At 41.6% G+C, this 20,458-nt stretch overlaps 1 protein-coding gene and 2 pseudogenes across 1 annotated transcript; all 3 read left to right on the forward strand.

Annotated features, from left to right (window-relative positions):
• Positions 1 to 335: 335 nt before the first annotated feature.
• LOC144693445 (G-protein coupled receptor 68-like) lies at positions 336 to 1,636 on the forward strand (annotated as a pseudogene).
• A 5,164-nt stretch (positions 1,637 to 6,800) lies between these two features.
• On the forward strand, positions 6,801 to 8,862 carry LOC144693446 (G-protein coupled receptor 68-like; annotated as a pseudogene).
• A 5,556-nt stretch (positions 8,863 to 14,418) lies between these two features.
• On the forward strand, positions 14,419 to 15,415 carry LOC144692906 (G-protein coupled receptor 68-like). Its single transcript, XM_078562014.1, has one exon. The coding sequence runs from the start codon at positions 14,498 to 14,500 to the stop codon at positions 15,413 to 15,415; it is 918 nt and encodes a 305-aa protein (XP_078418140.1). The 5' UTR covers positions 14,419 to 14,497.
• The last annotated feature ends 5,043 nt before the right edge of the window (positions 15,416 to 20,458 follow it).

Here is a 20,458-nt window from a genome sequence, read left to right on the forward strand (position 1 = left end):
TGCCCTTGTAAGCGACAGCCACATTCAAGAATGAATAATAGAAAAATTGCATTAATGGAGACATTAAGAGTATTTTTAACTCAGAGGGTTGTCAGTGAGGCATCAAACCTCCCAGCAGAAGGCTAAGACTTGAACACAAAAATACCAGAAATGTAACAAATATAAATATGTTTCAAAAATTGAAATAGTATCAGGGAATGGGCAGGTGTATGGGACAGGTTGGATGGATCCTTTCGAGAGCTGACGCTGAAACAACGGGCCAAATGGCCTCCTTCTGTGCATTAAAGTTCCATGACTATATTGTTTCATAACCTCTCTGCTTTTACCTTAGGGAGACAAGTTTCAGCAAAAAAGAATTAAATATAAAATATTAAATGGTTTGAAATCACAAAAGCTGCATCTCAGAGGAGCGTGAGAAATATACTTACCTGATGAAAAGTTCCAGTTTTGTGTTGAACGATGACCAACTGTACTATCGACCACAGTATCCACCAAATCCTGTTTCCCACAGTCTACATTGCTGTCTTCATCATTGGACTCCCGACTAATCTCCTGTCCCTGTATCACAGCTACCTGCAGATCAGACAGAGGAACGAGCTGGGAGTCTATCTCTGTAATCTGACCATCTGAGACCTGTTGTATCTCATTTCCATGCCCTTCTGGGTTCAGTATATGCTGCAGCACGATGACTGGGTCCTCTCCCGGACACTCTGCATACTCAGTGGTCTGCTCCTCTACCAGAATATCTACATCAGCATTGGCTTCCTCTGCTTCATCTCCATTAATCGCTTACTCGCTGTGGCCTACCCTCTGAAATTTAAATTCTTACACACCAGGAAGGCTGCAGTGTTCATCAGTGTTCTCATCTGAATCAAGGAGATTCCTGCTTGCGGCTTTTACATACACTCCCAGGTTCTCAGCAAAGACAATGAGAATGACACCTTGTGTTTCGAACATTATCCTATGCAGTCGGAAGACAGATATTTAAATATTTACAAGCTCTCTATTGGGTTCTTCCTACCACTGATTTTATTCTTTTACGCTTACTATAAAGTGCTGACAGTTGTCCATAACGTCCGTGGGCTTCAAGGAGAGAGGAAATTAAGAATAAAAAAATTGGTTTCTGCATCCATCATCATTTTCCTGGTTTGCTTTGCTCCTTATCACATTCTCCTGATGATTCGAACAATATTCGAGTATGAATGTAAATTTGCTGACAATGTTTTTGAGCTTTACCATTTTGGAGTTCTGCTGATGAGTTTAAACTGTGTGGCTGATCCCATCTTGTACTGTTTTATATCTCAGAATTCACACGGCTGGTTAACCAGGTTCCTGGATCCTGTTACAAATCTCATTCCTTGCAGAACGAGAAAACAAACCGAATATGAATTGCCCAGTTTGAAATAATTCCGATACTGTCCTCAAGCTCGTTTTTCCTTACCATTCTCCTTCCCAAGCCGCTTGACTGCAGCATTATCAAACAAAATTTGACACCAAGTCACAGAAGGAGATATTATTGGTCTAGATTTTGGGGTAGAAATAGCAGTGAAGCCGCTAATTTGCTATTGTCCGTTTTGTGTTCTCTCGAAACATTTTCACCCCTCCCTTGCTGCCTGATCCAAAGATCATTCCATTGTCATTCCTGAGCTGTTTGGCATGAAATTATTGAAACATTTTAATCCTTGTTGTACTCCCCGCAATATTAATGTCTCTACTACCCATACTTAGATAGACAAGGTGATGGGGAGTCAAACAATGGGGCAACACTGAGTATGAAGCTCCCTATTCTGACAGCTGGAAGGACTGACACCTCTCTGATAAAGTCCAACCACACAATACTCAAGCGACGTTTAGCTTCAGTCTAGCCAGTGAGTACATTGTGTGCATTGAGACACACTCCCCACTCCGAAAAGTGCTGGGAGCATTTACCAGCAGAATTTATCAACTCAGGGATAAGGTTCTAAAAGGCTTCAACAGTTTTGTGACTTTCCAATCCGTCTTCTAGTTTTCCTGCTCACATATTTCATTCAGTGTCAGGAGTTGCGAAAGACTCTGTTCTGTATCCTGTGTGTTCACAAACCTCAGCATCGAGTGAGATGATCAGAAATAATGAACAGGACAGAATCGGACCTTGTTACTCTTCAGATTACTGAACAAAGTTAAAAGTACTTGCACCAAGCTTAGATTAAACAAGGAAACAAAGAAAGAGATTGCATTTCTAAAGCACCTATCACAATTTAAGGAAGTGCCAAAGTTCTTTACAGCTGATGAAGTAATTTTGAAGTGTATTTACTGCCGTACTCTAGGAAACATGGCTGCCAATATGAGCACAGCAAACTTCCACAAACAGCAATATATAACAAATAATAACAAATAATCACACAATAATCACACAATACTGTGTCCAATGAAGCAGGATTATCCCTTCCCACACTGTCATCAAATACACAGACGACTATAGATGTTTCATCACCTTCCTGGCCTCATCACTCTCGCTCTCTTTCTCCTCCAGCTCTACAACCCTCCCCGATATCTGAGCTCCTCCAATTCTGGCCTCTTGAGCATTCCTGATTTCTGTTAATCCAGCATTCACTGCTCTGCCTTCAGCTACCTGGAGCCTGAACTTTGAAATTCCCTCGCTACCTGTCTTCCTCATGAAAGAGACACCTTAAAACTTACCACTTCGTCTAATTTTTTGCTCACCTGTCCCAATCTCTCCTTATGCAGCTCGGTGTCAAATCTTGTTTGATAATCACTCTTGTGAAATGCATGGTGTCGGACATAAAAGGAACCTTTAAACAAACTGAGTACAGAAGCTTGACCATTTTAACCAGCATGTATTAAAAACTGAAGAGTAGTAAGGGGACAAATGCTTGTTCTCAGCCTGCTTAAAAATAAACCTGCTGAACTGTGAAACTAAACAATGCTATCAGGAAGAAGAGATAATGATGGTGAAGAGAGACATTGGGATGTGGATCAATCAGGGATAGACCTTGGAGATGGTCTGAGTGTACTTTTGCCCACATCTATGAACAGATTTATCTGGATTGCAAGGGGCTTCATGTGATAGGAAAGTTACTGAAAGATAGTTAGAGAAAGACAGACAAATTTGGGGTGGGTTCAAACCATATGGTTACAACAAAGAGCTCATCATATGATTGGACATTGTGTTTTCAGCAGAAGGTTCATAGGGCAATATGGCCCTGTCAGTGAGACAACTCGGGTCTCCCTTTAAAAATAGGTGTAAGAGATTAGAAACTTTGTTTTTTGTTTTTGTTTTCAAAAAATAAACTTTATTCATAAAATGTATTGATATAAATTGCATAACAGTTCCAATTTGATGTGACATAAAGTGCAATACTGTTTAATTTCTTTGAATGCAGTATGTGGCACTCCAAGGTACTTCAATATATCAATACATTTTCAAACAGCTTAGATTTACAATTCTCATTTCATATCAAACATTCCTGGGTACGTTGCTTGGAAATAAGCATTAAAAGACAGAATAGAAAATGGTGTGAGGGAAAATGAACAAATACTGTACTTTATGTGATGGGGAAATTACTGAAAGATAGTTAGAGAAAGACTGACAAATTGGGGTGGTTTCAAACCCTATGGTCTTAACAAAGAGCTCATCATATGGTTGGACATTGTGTTTTAAGCAGGAATTCATAGGGCAGTATGGCCCTGTCAGTGAGACAACTCAGGTCTACCCGCTCAGTTCATAGCACCCTCGCCTTTGAATCAGAAGGTTGTGGGTTCATGTCCCACTCCCGGAAACCAAGAACTGTGATTGTACTCGAAAGAGTTACAATCTGTGACTGTTGATAACTCGAAAGAGTTACCTGATGGGAGCTGAGAAACCCCCGTCCGGGGAAGGCAGTGAGTCTCAAAGGGTTAAGTTGGGTGTAAGAGATTAGAAACACCACAGACCTTTCCTGCAGCCAACAGGAAGTTTCCTGACATTGGGTTGGAAGCAGACCTGCAATCAACATGAGCTACCCACTTTAGGGTGATTGTATGACTAATACTGGTGACATATCTGAGCATCCTGGTGCTATATATTTTAGAAATATTAACTTGCTGGGAGTAGAATAACAAAGAATGTTTGAAATTTTATTAATTTTCATTTCCCTCATTTGTTTTGAATCTGTAATTGTGCATACAAATAAGCTAACTCTATTAAATAGAACAATGTTTTGAATGAGTCTGTTTATTCTGTTGTAATTCGCCGGTCAAAACGAACTGTAAAACTGAGTGAGTGTTTTAGAAGAAAAAGGTTTCAACTTTGGTCGCTTTGCTCATGAGAAGTGCTATATAAGTTATTGATATTGTTGTTGGCATATTGAACTCAAATAATGATCAAAATCCCAAGCAGTTGAACAGAATGCCACAATATTTACTATTTTCTGACCAGGGAGTTCTGACCTCAATATAAAATAAGTTAAAAATCATTTACACCTGTCCCCTCATGTGACAGTGTCACATGGGCTGGGACATGTTTATCAAATGTTTAATAAATATTTATTAATTTTATAATTCCTTGATGAAACCTCATCCCGCCCATGAATGCTAAGGCCGCCTGGGCCCTTAAGGTTGGACAGGTATCCCTGTCAAATTGTTTAATTAGTTTAATAATGGCCTTAACAGGCATTTGACAGTTCAACAGGCGCGCAGTGGACTCCCGCCGAATGAAAGATCGGAATGACGCGCGGTGACATCGGGACGCACGCCGGGACAAACAGAAAATTCAGCCCCATGAATCTACACAGTCTCACCATTCGATTCATTCTCTCGGTAGAATGTGAGATCTATTAATATTAATCAGAGAGGCTCAGATAGACAAAACCTGTCGCAAAGACAAAAGTATAAAAAGCACTGAAAATAATCTAACCAGGTTAACTGAAATTACACAGGAAAAATTAATATGGGCAGAAAATAATTGTCTCGATCATAATGCCCAGAAACGGGGTCAACACATGGGCCAGAGGGCGTTGGTGCTGCTGCCAGTGTTAAATGCAAGGAGACATTGACTCACTCACTCAGCAGATCCATATACAATAGTAGATCAGTTAACAAGCTCCAATTAACCCACCACATCTGCATGTTAAGAGCCGTCTCTCTTTCGCTTAGACATGTTCATGTATGTAGTCACTGCCTCTGGAGTGGAAAAGGAAGGAGAGATTAACTAAACTCTTAGAGCAAAATGAGTTGCGTGCTTAACTAGATCACTCTCTCAGCTCTGCCATCTTTTACAAAGAAATAGTAAGACAGGAAATTGTTGCAAGGTTTTCAGTCAGTGTTCTTACATATCCAGGCTACACAATGTGATAAGGACGACCTGTCAACCCCAGTGCACCAACACTCACACTCTGTGCCAGCTAATTAGAGGTAATGTACAGCTGGGGGAGTGGGTACAGGAACAGGGAGCAATATAGTCAGCATTGGGCCAACGATCATCACTTGGGGGTCACAAAGGAGGGCACAACACGGTTCTGTGGAGACTGTTGTGAACTAAATGACTGAGCAGAGACTGGCACCTAACTGATGCCAGTGCGCAGACACTGGAGAAGCTCATGGGTGGGGGTTGGTGGGGAACCAGGCACAGTGCCTGATGAAAATTGATCAGTTGTCGCCATTTAGAGCAGAGGATCATCCCATCCACACGCCTCACATCTCAAGAGCTTCCGAGTTTGGATTTCACCAATAGAAAACATATCTGCTACGTTGTAACATCTGGCAGATTCCATTTACACAAGGACACATTGATAACAACCCTGGTTTTAGACAGGCCTGTAAATTGAGGAGGGTTTACATAAAGTATACTTACATTCCCTGGATTAGAAAAGGTTAAGGAGAAATTTTACGGAGTCTTAAAGGATTGTGAAGGAAATCGATAGGCGACGTAGAGAGATTGTGGGTGGGTAAAGTAGGAGATAACCACAAGGCCAGAGCCAGACCAATCAGGAGAGATGAAGCAAATACGTCTTCTCCAAGGCTGGTAGAAGTTTGGAACTCTGTCCCACACAAAGCAATAAATTCTAGCTCAATTCACAATATTAATCCTCAGATCGATAGATCTATTAGCCAGTGTTATGAAAGGATATGGAGCCAAGGCGGGCGGATGAAGTTGGGATACGGAACAGCCATGATCTCATGATCTCAGTGAATAGCAGAACAGATTCGTAATGTAATAAAATGTTGACCAACAGCTGAAAGAAATGTGGCACAGGAACTCCAGAAAGTCCCTGATTATAAATCGATGATGTTAAAATAAGTCATTACACAGAAAATAAAAGCACAATTCTGCAGATGCAGCCCATCTGACATAAAACCCCAAAGTCCTGGAAATTCTCAGCAGGTCTGGCAGTTTCTGTGGAGAGAAAAACTGAGTGAACATTTCAAATGCAATATGCTTCTTCTTTGAACAAATTGATCTTCAGATTGTGAATAGTGCAGAACAAAATCAGGAAGTACATGTGGTTTTGGATGTGGATGTCCTTCCTCTCAGCCTTGTCTTTTCTTGAGGAAATACCTCAAAATGCTTAGTCCTTCCTGACTGGAATAACCTCTCAGTCCTGGTATCATCCTGGTAAATGTAATTTTGCACCTTCTCCAATGCCTCTATGTGCTCCATGGAGCTCAGTGCATTGTAGAGTTTTCAGTATAGTGACTGCAAAAAGCTCCAAATTGAACACAGGATGTGAGCATTGCTTGAGACATCAAGATATTGCCATGGATTGTCTCCATGGTTTCTCTGCCTTTGACCTCGTGGACTTTGCAGCTCATGCTGCCTTATTTGCATTCACAAGTCCAGCCTTTTCCGGCCTCGAGTTGTAACCGCACTCCCTCCAGCCCAGCCTCAGTTCTATCGCACCCAGTGTAAACCTAAGGGAGAAAACATCAGTGTTACCCAACTCTAACAAGCTAAAATAGACGGCAAACTTCAAGGTGTACAATTCAATCAATCAGTCAGATTACGGGCATTGGTGCTGCTCCTTATAGACTACAAGCAACTGATTTCTTTCACTGGTTAGTATGTTTGTTTTTACATATATTGAGAGAGAAGCTGGTGTGGTTCCCTTTAGAGCACAGAAGGATAAGGGGAGAATTCATGGAGGTGTTTGAAATATGAGCGATTTTGACAGAATAAATATAGAGGAACTATTTCCAGTGACAGAAGGGAGGTTAATGTGAGGATACAGATTTAAGGCAAATTGCCAAAAACCAGTGGGGAATTTTTATGCAGTGAATTGTTCTGAACTGAAATGTGCTACCTGCAAGTGTGGTAGAAGCAGAATCAATAATAACTTCCGATAGGGAAATGGATAAATACACAAGAGGAGAAATTTGCAGGACTATGGGAGAAAAGCAGAGGGGAGTGGGTTTAATTGGTTGGCTCTTTCAAAGACCACAGGCACAATGGGCTGAATAGCTCATTCTATGCTATAAGATTCGATGATATATGCAACTGAATCTCACTTGGATCCACAAGAGTAAACAGATGAGCTACAAGAGGTCTGAAATTATCAAATTGCAGTATTCTCCTCAATGGCCTGGATCAACATTTCTCCCTCAACCAGCATAATCAAAATGTATTATCTGGTCATTACTGACATACTGTTTTTGGGAGCTTGCTGTGTGCAAAATGGTTCCTGTACTAACAATGTTGTACTTTAAAATGTATTTTATTGATGGTGAGGAGGTTTGAGACATTCTGGGGCATGAGAGATGCTTTAGTGATACAAATCTACCTTCTCTTCTTCCTGTGCTGTTCAGTTCAATGATTCTACTGTTGGATAAATTCCTTCCTACAGTGGAAAAATTTTCAATAAAGAAGAATTAATAAACAGACATCATAACCACACACAGACACAGTCCTCAGGAACTGATCAAAGAATATTTATTAGAAAAGGAAGTTCCAGTATTGTGTTGAATGATGACCAGCTGTTCTGTCGATCACAGTATGCACCAAATCCTGTTTCCCACGGTCTGCATTGCTGTCTTCATCATAGGTCTCCCGACTAATCTCCTGTCCCTGTATCACAGCTACCTGCAGATCAGACAGAGGAACGAGCTGGGAATCTATCTCTGTAATCTGACCATCTCAGACCTGTTGTATCTCATTTCCTTGCCCTTCTGGGTTCAGTATATGCTGCAGCTCGATGACTGGGTCCTCTCCCGGACACTCTGCATACTCAGTGGTCTGTTCCTCTTCCAGAATATCTACATCAGCACTGGCTTCCTCTGCTTCATCTCCATTAATCGCTTCCTCGCTGTGGCCTACCCTCTGAGATTTACATTCTTCCACACCAGAAAGGCTGCAGTGTTCATCAGTGTTCTCATCTGGATCAAGGAGATTCCTGCTTGCGGCTTTTACATACACTCCCAGGTTCTCAGTAAAGACAAAGAGAATAACACCTTGTGTTTCGAACATTATCCTATGCTGTTGCAGGACAGATATTTAAATATTTACAAGCTCTCTATTGGGTTCTTCCTCCCTTTCATTTTATTCATTTACGCTTACTATAAAGTGCTGACAGTTGTCCATAAGGTCCGTGGGCTTCAAGGAGAGAGGAAAATAAGAATAAAAAAATTGGTTTCTGTTTTGCTCCTTATCACATTCTCCTGATGATTCGAACAATATTCGAGTATGAATGTAAATTTGCTTACAATGTTTTTCAGCTTTACCATTTTGGAGTTCTGCTGATGAGTTTAAACTGTGTGGCCGATCCCATCTTGTACTGCTTTATATCTCAGAATTCACACGGCTGGTTAACCGGGTTCCTGGATCCTGTTACAAATCTCATTCCTTGCAGAACGAGAAAACAAACCGAACATGAAATGCCCAGTTTGAAATAATTCCGATACCCGTCCTCAAGCTCGTTTTTCCTTACCATTCTCCTTCCCAAGCCGCTTGACTGCAGCAATATCAAACAAAATTTGACACCAAGTCACAGAAGGAGATATTATTGGTCTAGATTTTGGGGTAGTGAGGCTGCTAATTTGCAATTGTCCGTTTTGTGTTCTCTCGAAACATTTTCACCCCTCCCTTGCTGCCTGATCCAAAGATCATTCCATTGTCATTCCTGAGCTGTTTGGCATGAAATTATTGAAATATTTTAATCCTGGTTGGACTCCCCTCAATATTAATGTCTCTACTACCCATACTGAGATAGACAAGGTGATGGGGAGTCAAACAATGGGGCAACACTGAGTATGAAGCTCCCTATTCTGACAGCTGGAGGGACTGACACCTCTCTGATAAAGTCCAACCACACAATACTCAAGCGACGTTTAGCTTCAGTCTAGCCAGTGAGTACATTGTGTGCATTGAGACACACTCCCCACTCCGAAAAGTGTTGGGAGCATTTACCTGCAGAATTTATCAACTCAGGGCTGAGGTTCTAAACGGCTCCAACAGTTTTGTGACTTTCCAATCCATCTTCTAGTTTTCCTGCTCACATATTTCATTCAGTGTCAGGAGTGGCGAAAGACTCTGTTCTGTCGCCTGTGTGTTCACAAACCTCAGCATCGAGGTGAGATGATCAGAAATAATGAACAGGACAGAATCTGACCTCGTTACTCTTCAGATAACTGAACAAAGTTACAAGTACTTGTACCATGCTCAGTTTAAGAAAGGAAACAAAGAAAGAGATTACATTTCTAAAGCACCTATCACAATCTCAGGATGTGCCAAAGTTCTTTACAGCTGGTGAAGTAATTTTGAAGTGTATTTACTGCCTTACTCTAGGAAACATGGCTGCCAATATGAGCACAGCAAACTTCCACAAACAGCAATATGATCCATAACAAATAATAACAAATAATCACACAATAATCACACAATACTGTGTCCAATGAAGCAGCATTATCCCTTCCCACACTGTCAAATCTTGTTTGATAATCACTCTTGTGAAATGCATGGTGTCGGACATAAAAGGAACCTTTAAACAAACTGAGTACAGAAGCTTGACCATTTTAACCAGCATGCATTAAAAACTGAAGAGTAGTAAGGGGACAAATGCTTGTTCTCAGCCTGCTTAAAAATAAACCTGCTGAACTGTGAAACTAAACAATGCTGTCTGGAAGAAGAGATAGTGAAGGTGAAGAGAGACATTGGGATGTGGATCAATCAGGGAAAGACCTTGGAGATGGTCTGAGTGTACTGTTGACCACCTCTATGAATAGATTTATCTGGATTCCAAGGGGCTTCATGTGATGGGAAAGTTACTGAAAGATAGTTAGAGAAAGACAGACAAATTTGGGGTGGGTTCAAACCCTATGGTCTCAACAAAGAGCTCATCATATGGTTGGACATTGTGTTTTAAGCAGAAATTCATAGGGCAGTATGGCTCTGTCAGGGAGACAACTCAGGTCTACCTCTAAAACTGGGTTTAAGAGAAACACCAGAGACCTTTCCTGCAGACAACAGGAAGATTCCTGACGTTGGGTTGGATGCAGACCTGCAATCAACATGAGCTACCCACTTTAGGGTGATTGTATGACTAATAACGGTGACATATTTGAGCATTCTGGTGCTATATATTTTAGAAGTATTAACTTGCTGGGAGTAGAATAACAAAGCAGATTTGAAATTTTATTAATTTCCATTTGCCTCACCTGTTTTGAATCTGTAATTGTGCATACAAATAAGCTAACTCTATTAAATAGAACAATGTTTTGACTGAGTCATCAGATTATTCTGTCGTAATTCGCAGGTCAAAACGAACTGTAAAACTGAGTGAGTGTTTTAGAAGAAAAAGGTTTAAACTTTGGTCGCTTTGCTCATGAGAAGTGCTATATAAGTGCAAGTTATTGATATTGTTGTTGGCATATTGAACTCAAATAATGATCAAAATCCCAAGAAGTTGAACAGAATGCCACCATATTTACTATTTTCTGACCAGAGATTTTAAGTTCAAGTTCAAACCTCAATGTAAAAAAAGTTAAAAATCATTTACACCTGTCCCCTCATGTGACAGTGTCACATGGGCTGGGACATGTTTATCAAATGTTTAATAAATATTTATTAATTTTATAAATCCTTGATGAAACCTCATCCCGCCCATGGATGCGAAGGCCGCCTGGGCTCTTCATCTGCCCGACAACCTTAAGGTTGGACAGGTATCCCTGTCAAATTGTTTAATTAGTTTAATAATGGCCTTAACAGGCATTTGACAGTTCAACAGGCGCGCAGTGGACTCCCGCCGAATGAAAGATCGGAATGACGCGCGGTGACATCGGGACGCACGCCGGGACAAACAGAAAATTCAGCCCCATGAATCTACACAGTCTCACCGTTTGATTCATTCTCTCGGTAGAATGTGAGATCTATTAATATTAATCAGAGAGGCTCAGATAGACAAAACCTTTCGCAAAGACAAAAGTATAAAAAGCACTGAAAATAATCTAACCAGGTTAACGGAAATTACACAGCAAAAAGTAATATGGGCAGAAAATAATTGTCTTGATCATAATGCCCAGAAATGGGCTCAACACATGGGCCAGAGGGCATTAGTGCTGCTGCCAGTGTTAAAGGCAAGGAGACATTGGCTCAGTCACTCAGCAGGTCCATATACAATAGTAGATCAGTTAACAAGCTCCAATTAACCCACCACATCTGCATGTTAAGAGCCGTCTCTCTTTCGCTTAGACATGTTCATATATGTAGTCACTGCCTCTGGAGTGGAAAAGGAAGGAGAGATTAACTAAACTCTTAGAGCAAAATGAGTTGCGTGCTTAACTAGTTCACTCTCTCAGCTCTGCCATCTTTTACAAAGAAATAGTAAGACAGGAAATTGTTGCAAGGTTTTCAGTCAGTGTTCTTACATATCCAGGCTACACAATGTGGAAAGGACGACCTGTCAACCCCAGTGCACCAACACTCACACTCTGTGCCAGCTAATCAGAGGTAACGTACAGCTGGAGGAGTGGGTACAGTGGGGACGGGAAAAGGGAGCAATACAGTCAGCATAGGGCCAACGATCATCACTTGGGGGTCACAAAGGAGGGCACAACACGGTTCTGTGGAGACTGTTGTGAACTAAATGACTGAGCAGAGACTGGCACCTCTCTGATGCCAGTGCGCAGACACTGGAGAAGCTCATGGGTGGGGGTTGTTGGGGATCCAGGCACAGGGCCTGGTGAAAATTGATCAGTTGTCGGCATTTAGAGCAGAGGATCATCCCATCCACACGCCTCACATCTCAAGAGCTTCCGAGTTTGGATTTCACCAATAGAAAACTTATCCGCTACGTTGCAACATCTGGCAGATTCCATTTACACAAGGACACATTGATAACAACCTTGTTTTTAGAAAAGCCTGTAAATTGAGGAGGGTTTACATAAACTAGACTTACATTCCCTGGATTAGAAAAGGTTAAGGAAAAATTTTACGGAGTCTTTAAGGATTTTGAAGGAAATCGATAGGCGACGTAGAGAGATTGTCTGTGGGTGGGTAAAGTAGGAGATAACCACAAGGCCAGAGCCAGACCAATCAGGAGAGATGAAGCAAATACGTCTTCTCCAAGGCTGGTAGAAGTTTGGAACTCTGTCCCACACAAAGCAATAAATTCTAGCTCAATTCACAATAATAATCCTCAGATCGATAGATCTATTAGCCAGTGTTATGAAAGGATATGGAGCCAAGGCGGGCGGATGAAGTTGGGATACGGAACAGCCATGATCTCGTGATCTCAGTGAATAGCAGAACAGATTCGTAATGTAATCAAATGTTGACCAACAGCTGAAAGAAATGTGGCACAGCAACTCCAGAAAGTCCCTGATTATAAATCGATGATGTTAAAATAAGTCATTACACAGAAAGTAAAAGCACAATTCTACAGATGCAGCCCATCTGACATAAAACCCCAAAGTCCTGGAAATTCTCAGCAGGTCTGGCAGTTTCTGTGGAGAGAAAAACATTTCAAATGCAATATGCTTCTTCTTTGAACAAATTGATCTTCAGATTGTGAATAGTGCAGAACGAAAACAGGAAGTACATATGGTTTTGGATGTGGGTGTCTTTACCCTCAGCCTTGTCTTTTCTTGAGGAAATACCTCAAAATATTTAGTCCTTCCTGATTGGAATAACCTCTCATTCCTGGTATCATGCCGGTAAATGTAATTTTGCACCTTCTCCAATGCCTCTATGTGCTCCATGGAGCTCAGTACATTGTAATGTTTTCAGTATAGTGACTGCAAAGGGGTCCACATTAAACATAGGATGTGAGCATTGCTTGAGACATCAGGATTGCTTTTAGCTTTTTGTTTTTATCTAAGATATTGCCATTGATTGTCTCCGTGGTTTCTCTGCCTTTGACCTCGTGCACTTTGCAGCTCATGCTGCCTTATTTGCATTCACAAGTCCAGCCTTTTCCGGCCTCGAGTTGTAACCGCACTCCCTCCAGCCCAGCCTCAGTTCTATCGCATCCAGTGTAAACCTAAGGGAGAAAACATCAGTGCTACCCAACTCTAACAAGCTAAAAGAGACGGCAAACTTCAAGGTGTACAATTCAATCAATCAGTCAGATTACGGGCATTGGTGCTGCTCCTTATAGACTACAAGCAACTGATTTCTTTCACTGGTTAGTATGTTTTTTTTTACATATATTGAGAGAGAAGCTGGTGTGGTTCTCTTTAGAGCACAGAAGGATAAGGGGAGATTTCATAGAGGTGTTTGAAATATGAGCGATTTTGACAGAATAAATATAGAGGAACAATTTCCAGTGACAAAAGGGAGGTTAATGTGAGGATACAGATCGAAAGCAAATTGCCAAAAACCAGTGGGGAATTTTTATGCAGTGAATTGTTCTGAACTGAAATGTGCTACCTGCAAGTGTGGTAGAAGCAGAATCGATAGTAACTTCCAAAATGGAAATGGATAAGTACTCAAAAGGAGAAATTTGCAGGACTATGGGAGAAAAGCAGAGGGGAGTGGGTTTAATTGGATAGCTGTTTCAAAGGCCACAGGCATAATGGGCTGAACAGCCTCATTCTATGCTGTAAGATTCGATGATATATGCAACTGAATCTCACTTGGATCCACAAGGGTAAACAGATGAGCTACAAGAGGTCTGAAATTATCAAATTGCAGTATTCTCCTCAATGGCCTGGATCAACATTTCTCCCTCAACCAGCATAATCAAAATGTATTATCTGGTCTTTACTGACATGCTGTTTTTTGGAGCTTGCTGTGTGCAAATTGGTTCCTGTACTAACAATGTTGTACTTTAAAATGTATTTTAATGATGGTGAGGAGCTTTGAGACATTCTGGGGCATGAGAGATGCATTAGTGATACAAATCTACCTTCTCTTCTTCCTGTGCTGTTCAGTTCAATGATTCTATTGTTGGATAAAGTCCTTCCTGCAGGGGAAACATTTTTAATAAAGAAGAGTTAATAAACAGACATCATAACCACACACAGACACAGTCCTCAGGAACTGATCAAAGAATATTTATTAGAAAAGGAAGTTCCAGTATTGTGTTGAACAATGACCAACTGTACTATCGACCACAGTATCCACCAAATCCTGTTTCCCTCGGTCTACATTGCTGTCTTCATCATAGGCCTCCAACCTAATCTTCTGTCCCTGTATCACAGCTACCTGCAGATCAGACAGAGGAACGAGCTGGGAATCTATCTCTGTTATCTGACCATCTCAGACCTGTTGTATCTCATTTCCTTGCCCTTCTGGGTTCAGTATATGCTGCAGCACGATGACTGGGTCCTCTCCCGGACACTCTGCCTACTCAGTGGTCTGTTCCTCTACCAGAATATCTACATCAGCATTGGCTTCCTCTGCTTCATCTCCATTAATCGCTTCCTCGCTGTGGCCTACCCTCTGAGATTTAAATTCTTCCACACCAGGAAGGCTGCAGTGTTCATCAGTGTTCTCATCTGGATCAAGGAGATTCCTGCTTGCGGCTTTTACATACACTCCATGGTTCTCAGTAAAGACAAAAAGAATGACACCTTGTGTTTTGAACATTATCCTATGCTGTTGCAGGACAGATATTTAAATATTTACAAGCTCTCTATTGGGTTCTTCCTCCCTTTGATTGTATTAATTTACTCTTACTATATAGTGCTGACAGTTGTCCACAAAAGCCACGGGCTTGAAAAAGAGAGGAAATTAAGAATAAAAAAATTGGTGTCTGCATCCATCAGCATTTTCCTGGTTTGCTTTGCTCCTTATCACATTCTCCTAATGATTCGAACAATATTCGAGTATGAATGTAAATTTGCTGACAATGTTTTTGAGCTTTACCATTTTGGAGTTCTGCTGATGAGTTTAAACTGTGTGGCTGATCCCATCTTGTACTGTTTTATATCTCCGAGTTCACACGGCTGGTTAACCAGGTTTCTGGATCCTGTTCGAAAATTCCTTCCCTGCAGAAAGAGAAAATAGTTCAAAGATGAAATCCCGAGCCAGAAATAATGTTGAATCTGTCTCTCAAGCTTATTTATCTTTGCCGTTCTCCCTCACTTGTCTAGTTGCAAAAATGTGAAATAGGAGTAGAAGTAGGCCATTTGGCCCCTCGAACCTCCTCTGCCATTCAGTGAGATCATGGCTGATCTGTTTGTGTTTCGAGTTCTGCAAACCCATCTACCCCCGATAACCTTTGATTCCCTCGCCTAACAGGAATCTATCTCCCTCTGCCTTAAAGATATTAAGTGACACGGCTTCCACTGCCTTCTGAGCCAGAAACGGCCCAATTGGCAGCGATTTTTCGTGGCCTGTCCAACCTCACGGTTGGCGGAGGGGCCAATTGCCCAGGCGGGCTTTACATTTTTGATGAGATCTCATCCAAGGACGGGATGAAATCTCCGTTATGATTTAAAATAAAATTAAATATCTGGGGACCGTTCTTTTGTGAGGTCTGCTTTCAGGTGCTTGATTGTGCTGCATGGACATCTTTTGCAGCGCTTTTTTGTGCTTTATTTTCTTATCTGGAGGTCTGCAGCTCCCTGAGGGGGGCTTAGTGGAAGCTCTCACCCGCACCCTCTTCCCACCCCCAACGGCAGGGCTGAGCCTTTCTCCGGGCGCTTTTCACTCTGGGCGGGGTGGGGGGTGCAATCGCAGGCAGAAACACATTTCACACCCACTTCTGGGCCCGCCGATCGCGTGCACTGATGAGGGGAAAATTTCGGCTAGAGAGTTCAAAAGTCACACAGCCCAATGTGAGACAAAGTTTCTCCTTATCTCTGCCCTATAGGGGCAACCCTTAATCTTAGAACAGTGCCCCCTAGTTCTGGACTCACCCACAAGGGGTAACATCATTTCCAAGTCAACCTAGTCAATATCATTCAGGATCTTATAAACTTCAACCAAGTCACCCCTCACTCTTCTGAACTCCAGGGGAAAGAAGCCCAGTCTGGCCAACTCTTACGACCGATGCAGTTAGTAAAGCGAAGTTATTTTTAAAAATCCCAGAGGGAAACTTTAAACAACTGTCATAACCTATAAGTTTAAGTGTTATGTTTGAGATGCAACTCTAAATTCAGGAATCAGACCACTAATTCTTGAGGTTTTACATTAAACTAAATGAAACATTTTATTAATTTACATAGGTTAAAATATATGTACACGTGGCTACAAATTACTACAATCACAACTTATAACAAATTCTCAAACTAAAATCTATTAAGGCAACAGTAACCCATAGACTTAATCAAATACCAGGCAAAGCATTTTCACCTTATGAATTCAAAATGAGGTTCTTTTCACTGTGGAGCCAGTTGGAGGCCTGCAGCTGCCTTTTGGTCTTACATTGCCTCTGCCCTGCATACCTGAAAACTACTGAAGTTATACCTACCAGCCCCATTGAATGTTAATTCTCATTGTATCAACAACCTCGTTGAACTTCACCTTTTAACAATGAAACCTCTTTCATAGTACCAATTTTATTACTTTTTTATTCTTCCTGCCAAAGTGAACAACTTCACATTTTCCCACATTATACTCCATCTGCCAGGTTTCTGCTAACTCACTCAGCTTATCTACATCCATCTGCAAACTCCTTAAGTCTGCTTCTTCACAACAATGTTTCCTACCTATCTTTGTGTCATCTGCAAATGTAGCTACCATGCCTTCACTCCCCTCAGCGAAGTCACTGATATAAATTGTAAAAGGTTGAGGCCCCAGCCTAGACCCCTGCAGGGCTCCACTCATCACATCCTGCCAATCAGACAAAGGCCCATTAATACTTACTGTCTGTTTTCTGCCAACCAGCCAACTTTCGATCCAGGCTAATATTTTACCCCCTACGCCATGAGCTTTTATTTTCCGCAATAATCTTTGATGTGGCACCTTATCAAATGCCTTCTGGAAATCCAAGTACAGTACGTCTACAGGCTTCCCTCTATCCACAGCACATGTTACTCCTTCATAGAACACTAATAAACTGGTTAAACATGAGCTCCCTTTCACAAGTAATGCTTCCCTATTACCTTGTGTTTCTCCACGTGCCTAGATTGCATTTAAATAGTTCCTATAACATTGTAAAACATCCCAATGGGCTTCACTGCAGTGTTGTCAAACGAAATTTGAAACCAATTCACAGAAGGAGGTGCTAATGAATCTTTGGGTGGTGAATCTTTGGAACTGTCAACCCTGGAGGGCTGTGAGGCTCAGTCATTGAATATGTTTAAGGCAGAGATTGATAGATTTCCAGTTATTAATGACATCAAAGGGTTAGTGCAGGAAAATGGCATTGAGGTAGAAGATCATCCATGATCTAGATGAATGGCAGAGCAGGCTCGATGGGCTGAATGGCTTGCTCCTGCTTCAATTTCCTATATCATGGGCCAGGATTAACAATGAGGCCGCTAAATTGTTATTGTCCGTCTTGCGCTATATTAAAACATTTTCACCCCTTCCTTGCCACCTAATCATTCCATTGGTATTCCTGAGGTACTTGACATGGAAATGTAGAAACATTTTAAGCTTGGCATGTCTCGCTGTTTATTCTATTTCTCTACCATAAAATGTTAACAATTGTTCACAAGGTTGATGTGTTTCAAAGAGATCAGATATTATAAATAAAAAAATGGCATCTGAGTCCATCATCATTTTCCTGGTTTGTTCTGCTGCTTATCACAATGTCCTCATGCTCTGAACCGTTCTGTTGTCAGTCCTAAGATATTCAGCATGAAATTGTAGAAACATTTTAATCCTGCTTGACTCACCTCAATATTAACGTCTCTCCAACTCCTATTGAGATAGACAAGGTGATGGGGAGTCAAACAATGGGACAACATTGGGTATGAAGCTGCATCTTCTGACAGATGGAGGGACTGACACCTCTCTGATAAAGTCCAACCACACAATCCTCAAGTGAGGTTTAGCTTCTAGCCAGTGAGTGCATTGTGTGCATTGAGACACACTGCCCACTCTGAAATGTAGTTGGCAATTGGCAGCATTTACCAGCAGAAGTTATCAACTCAGGATTGAGTTTCTAACCGGTTTAAATGGCTTATTCCAGTTTTGTGACTTTCCAATCCATCTTCTAGTTTTTCTGCTCCCATATTTTATTCAGTCTCAGGAGTCATAAAAGTCTCTGTTCTGTCTCCAGTGTGTTCACAAACCTCAGCATCGAGGTGAGATGATCAGAAATAATGAACAGGACAGAATCTGATCTCGTTACTCTGCAGATAACTGAACAAAATTAAAAGTACTTGCACCAAGCTAAGTTTAAGAAAGGAAACAAAGAAAGAGATTACATTTCTCTAGCACCGATCACAACCTCAGGATGTGCCAAAGATCTTTACAGCTGATGAAGTATTTTTGAAGTGTAGTTACTGCTGTACTCTAGGAAGCTTGGCTGCCAATATGAGCACAGCAAGCTTCCACAAACAGCAATATGATCCATAGCAAATAATAACGTAATGCTGTACCTAACAAAGCAACATTATTCCCCTCCCACTCAATCTCTCATCGTCATCAAACACACAGACTAGTGGAGATATTTTACCACTGTTCAGGCCTCACATCTGGCTCGCTCTCTATTCTCCTCCTGTTCTACAACCCTCCCCAATATCTGAGCCACTTTCAATCCTGGCCTCTTGAGCATCCCTGATTTCCATGAATCCATAGCCACAGCCCTGCCTAGAGCTACCTGGGCCCTGAACTTTGAAATTACCTCTCTACCTACCTCCCTCATTAATGAGGCACCTTTAAACTTACCATTTGGGCTAACGTTTGCTCACTTGTCCTAATCTCTCCTTATAGGGCTCGGTGTCAAATCTTGTTTGATAATCACTCTTGTGAAATGCCTGGCGTTAGACAGTAAAGGAGCCTTTAAACAAACTAACTACAGAACCTTGACCATTCTAACCAGCACGTGTTGAAAATTGTGAAGAGTAGTAAGAGGACAAATGCTTGTTCTGAGCCTGCTTAAAAATTAACCTGCTGAACTGTGAAACTAAACAATGTTAGAACCATAGAAAAGTTACAGCGCAGAAGGGGGCCATTCGGCCCATCTTGTCCATGCCAGTCTGAAGACACCCAGGTGCCCTTTCTAATCCCACCTTCCTGCACCCAGCCCATAGCCCTGCAGCTTACAGCACTTAAGGTGCAGATCCAGGTACCTTTTAAAAGAGTTTAGAGTTTCTGCCTCTACCACCAACTTGGGCAGCGAATTCCAGACACCCACCACCCTCTGCATAAAAAAGGTCTTCCTCATGTCCCCCCTAAACCTTCTGCCACTTATCTTGAATCTATGTCCCCTGGTTGTAGAATTGTCCATCAGGGGAAACAATTTTATTGTGTCCACTCTATCTATTCCCCTCATAATTTTGTACACCTCAATCAAGTCACCTCTTAGCATTCTTTGTTCTAAGGAAAATAACCCCAGCCTATCCAATCTCTCCTCATAGCTACACTTTTCTAACCCTGGCAACATTCTTGTAAATGTTGTTGTTGGAAAGGAACAGAGATAGTGATGGTGAAGAGAGACATTGGGACTTGGATCTATCAGGGGCAGAACTTGGAGAAGGTAGAAATTAGCTAAGGTGAGTTGTGTGTCCTGTTGACCATATCGGCAAATGTCTTTCTCTGGAGGGTTGATCGCAAGAAGCTTCATGTGATGGGAAATTACCGAAAGACACTTAGAGAAAGATTGACAAATTTGGGGTGGGTTCAAACTGTATGGTTTTACCAAAGAGCTCATCACATGATTGGAAATTTTGGTTGAGGCAGAAAGTTCAGAGGGCAATGCCAGGACACTGGATAGGTTCATGAGGGGAGGTGGGGGTGGGGAACGAGGCACAGGGCTTGATGAAAATTTATCAGGGCTGTCGGCATTTAGTGCAGAGGATCATCCGCCTCCACACGCCTCACATCTCAAGGGATTCTGAGTTTGGATCCCTCCAATAGAAACCATATCCGTTACACTGCAACATCTGACAGATTCCATTTACACCGGGACTCCCAGCGCACTTTGATTACAAC

Source organism: Cetorhinus maximus, chromosome 18 (assembly GCF_964194155.1).
Source record: "Cetorhinus maximus chromosome 18, sCetMax3.hap1.1, whole genome shotgun sequence".
Lineage (NCBI taxonomy): Eukaryota > Metazoa > Chordata > Chondrichthyes > Lamniformes > Cetorhinidae > Cetorhinus > Cetorhinus maximus.

Excerpts from the sequence above, each read along its gene's own strand:
- LOC144692906 (XM_078562014.1), top strand. The coding sequence starts at position 14,498 with ATGACCAACTGTACTATCGACCACAGTATCCACCAAATCCTGTTTCCC.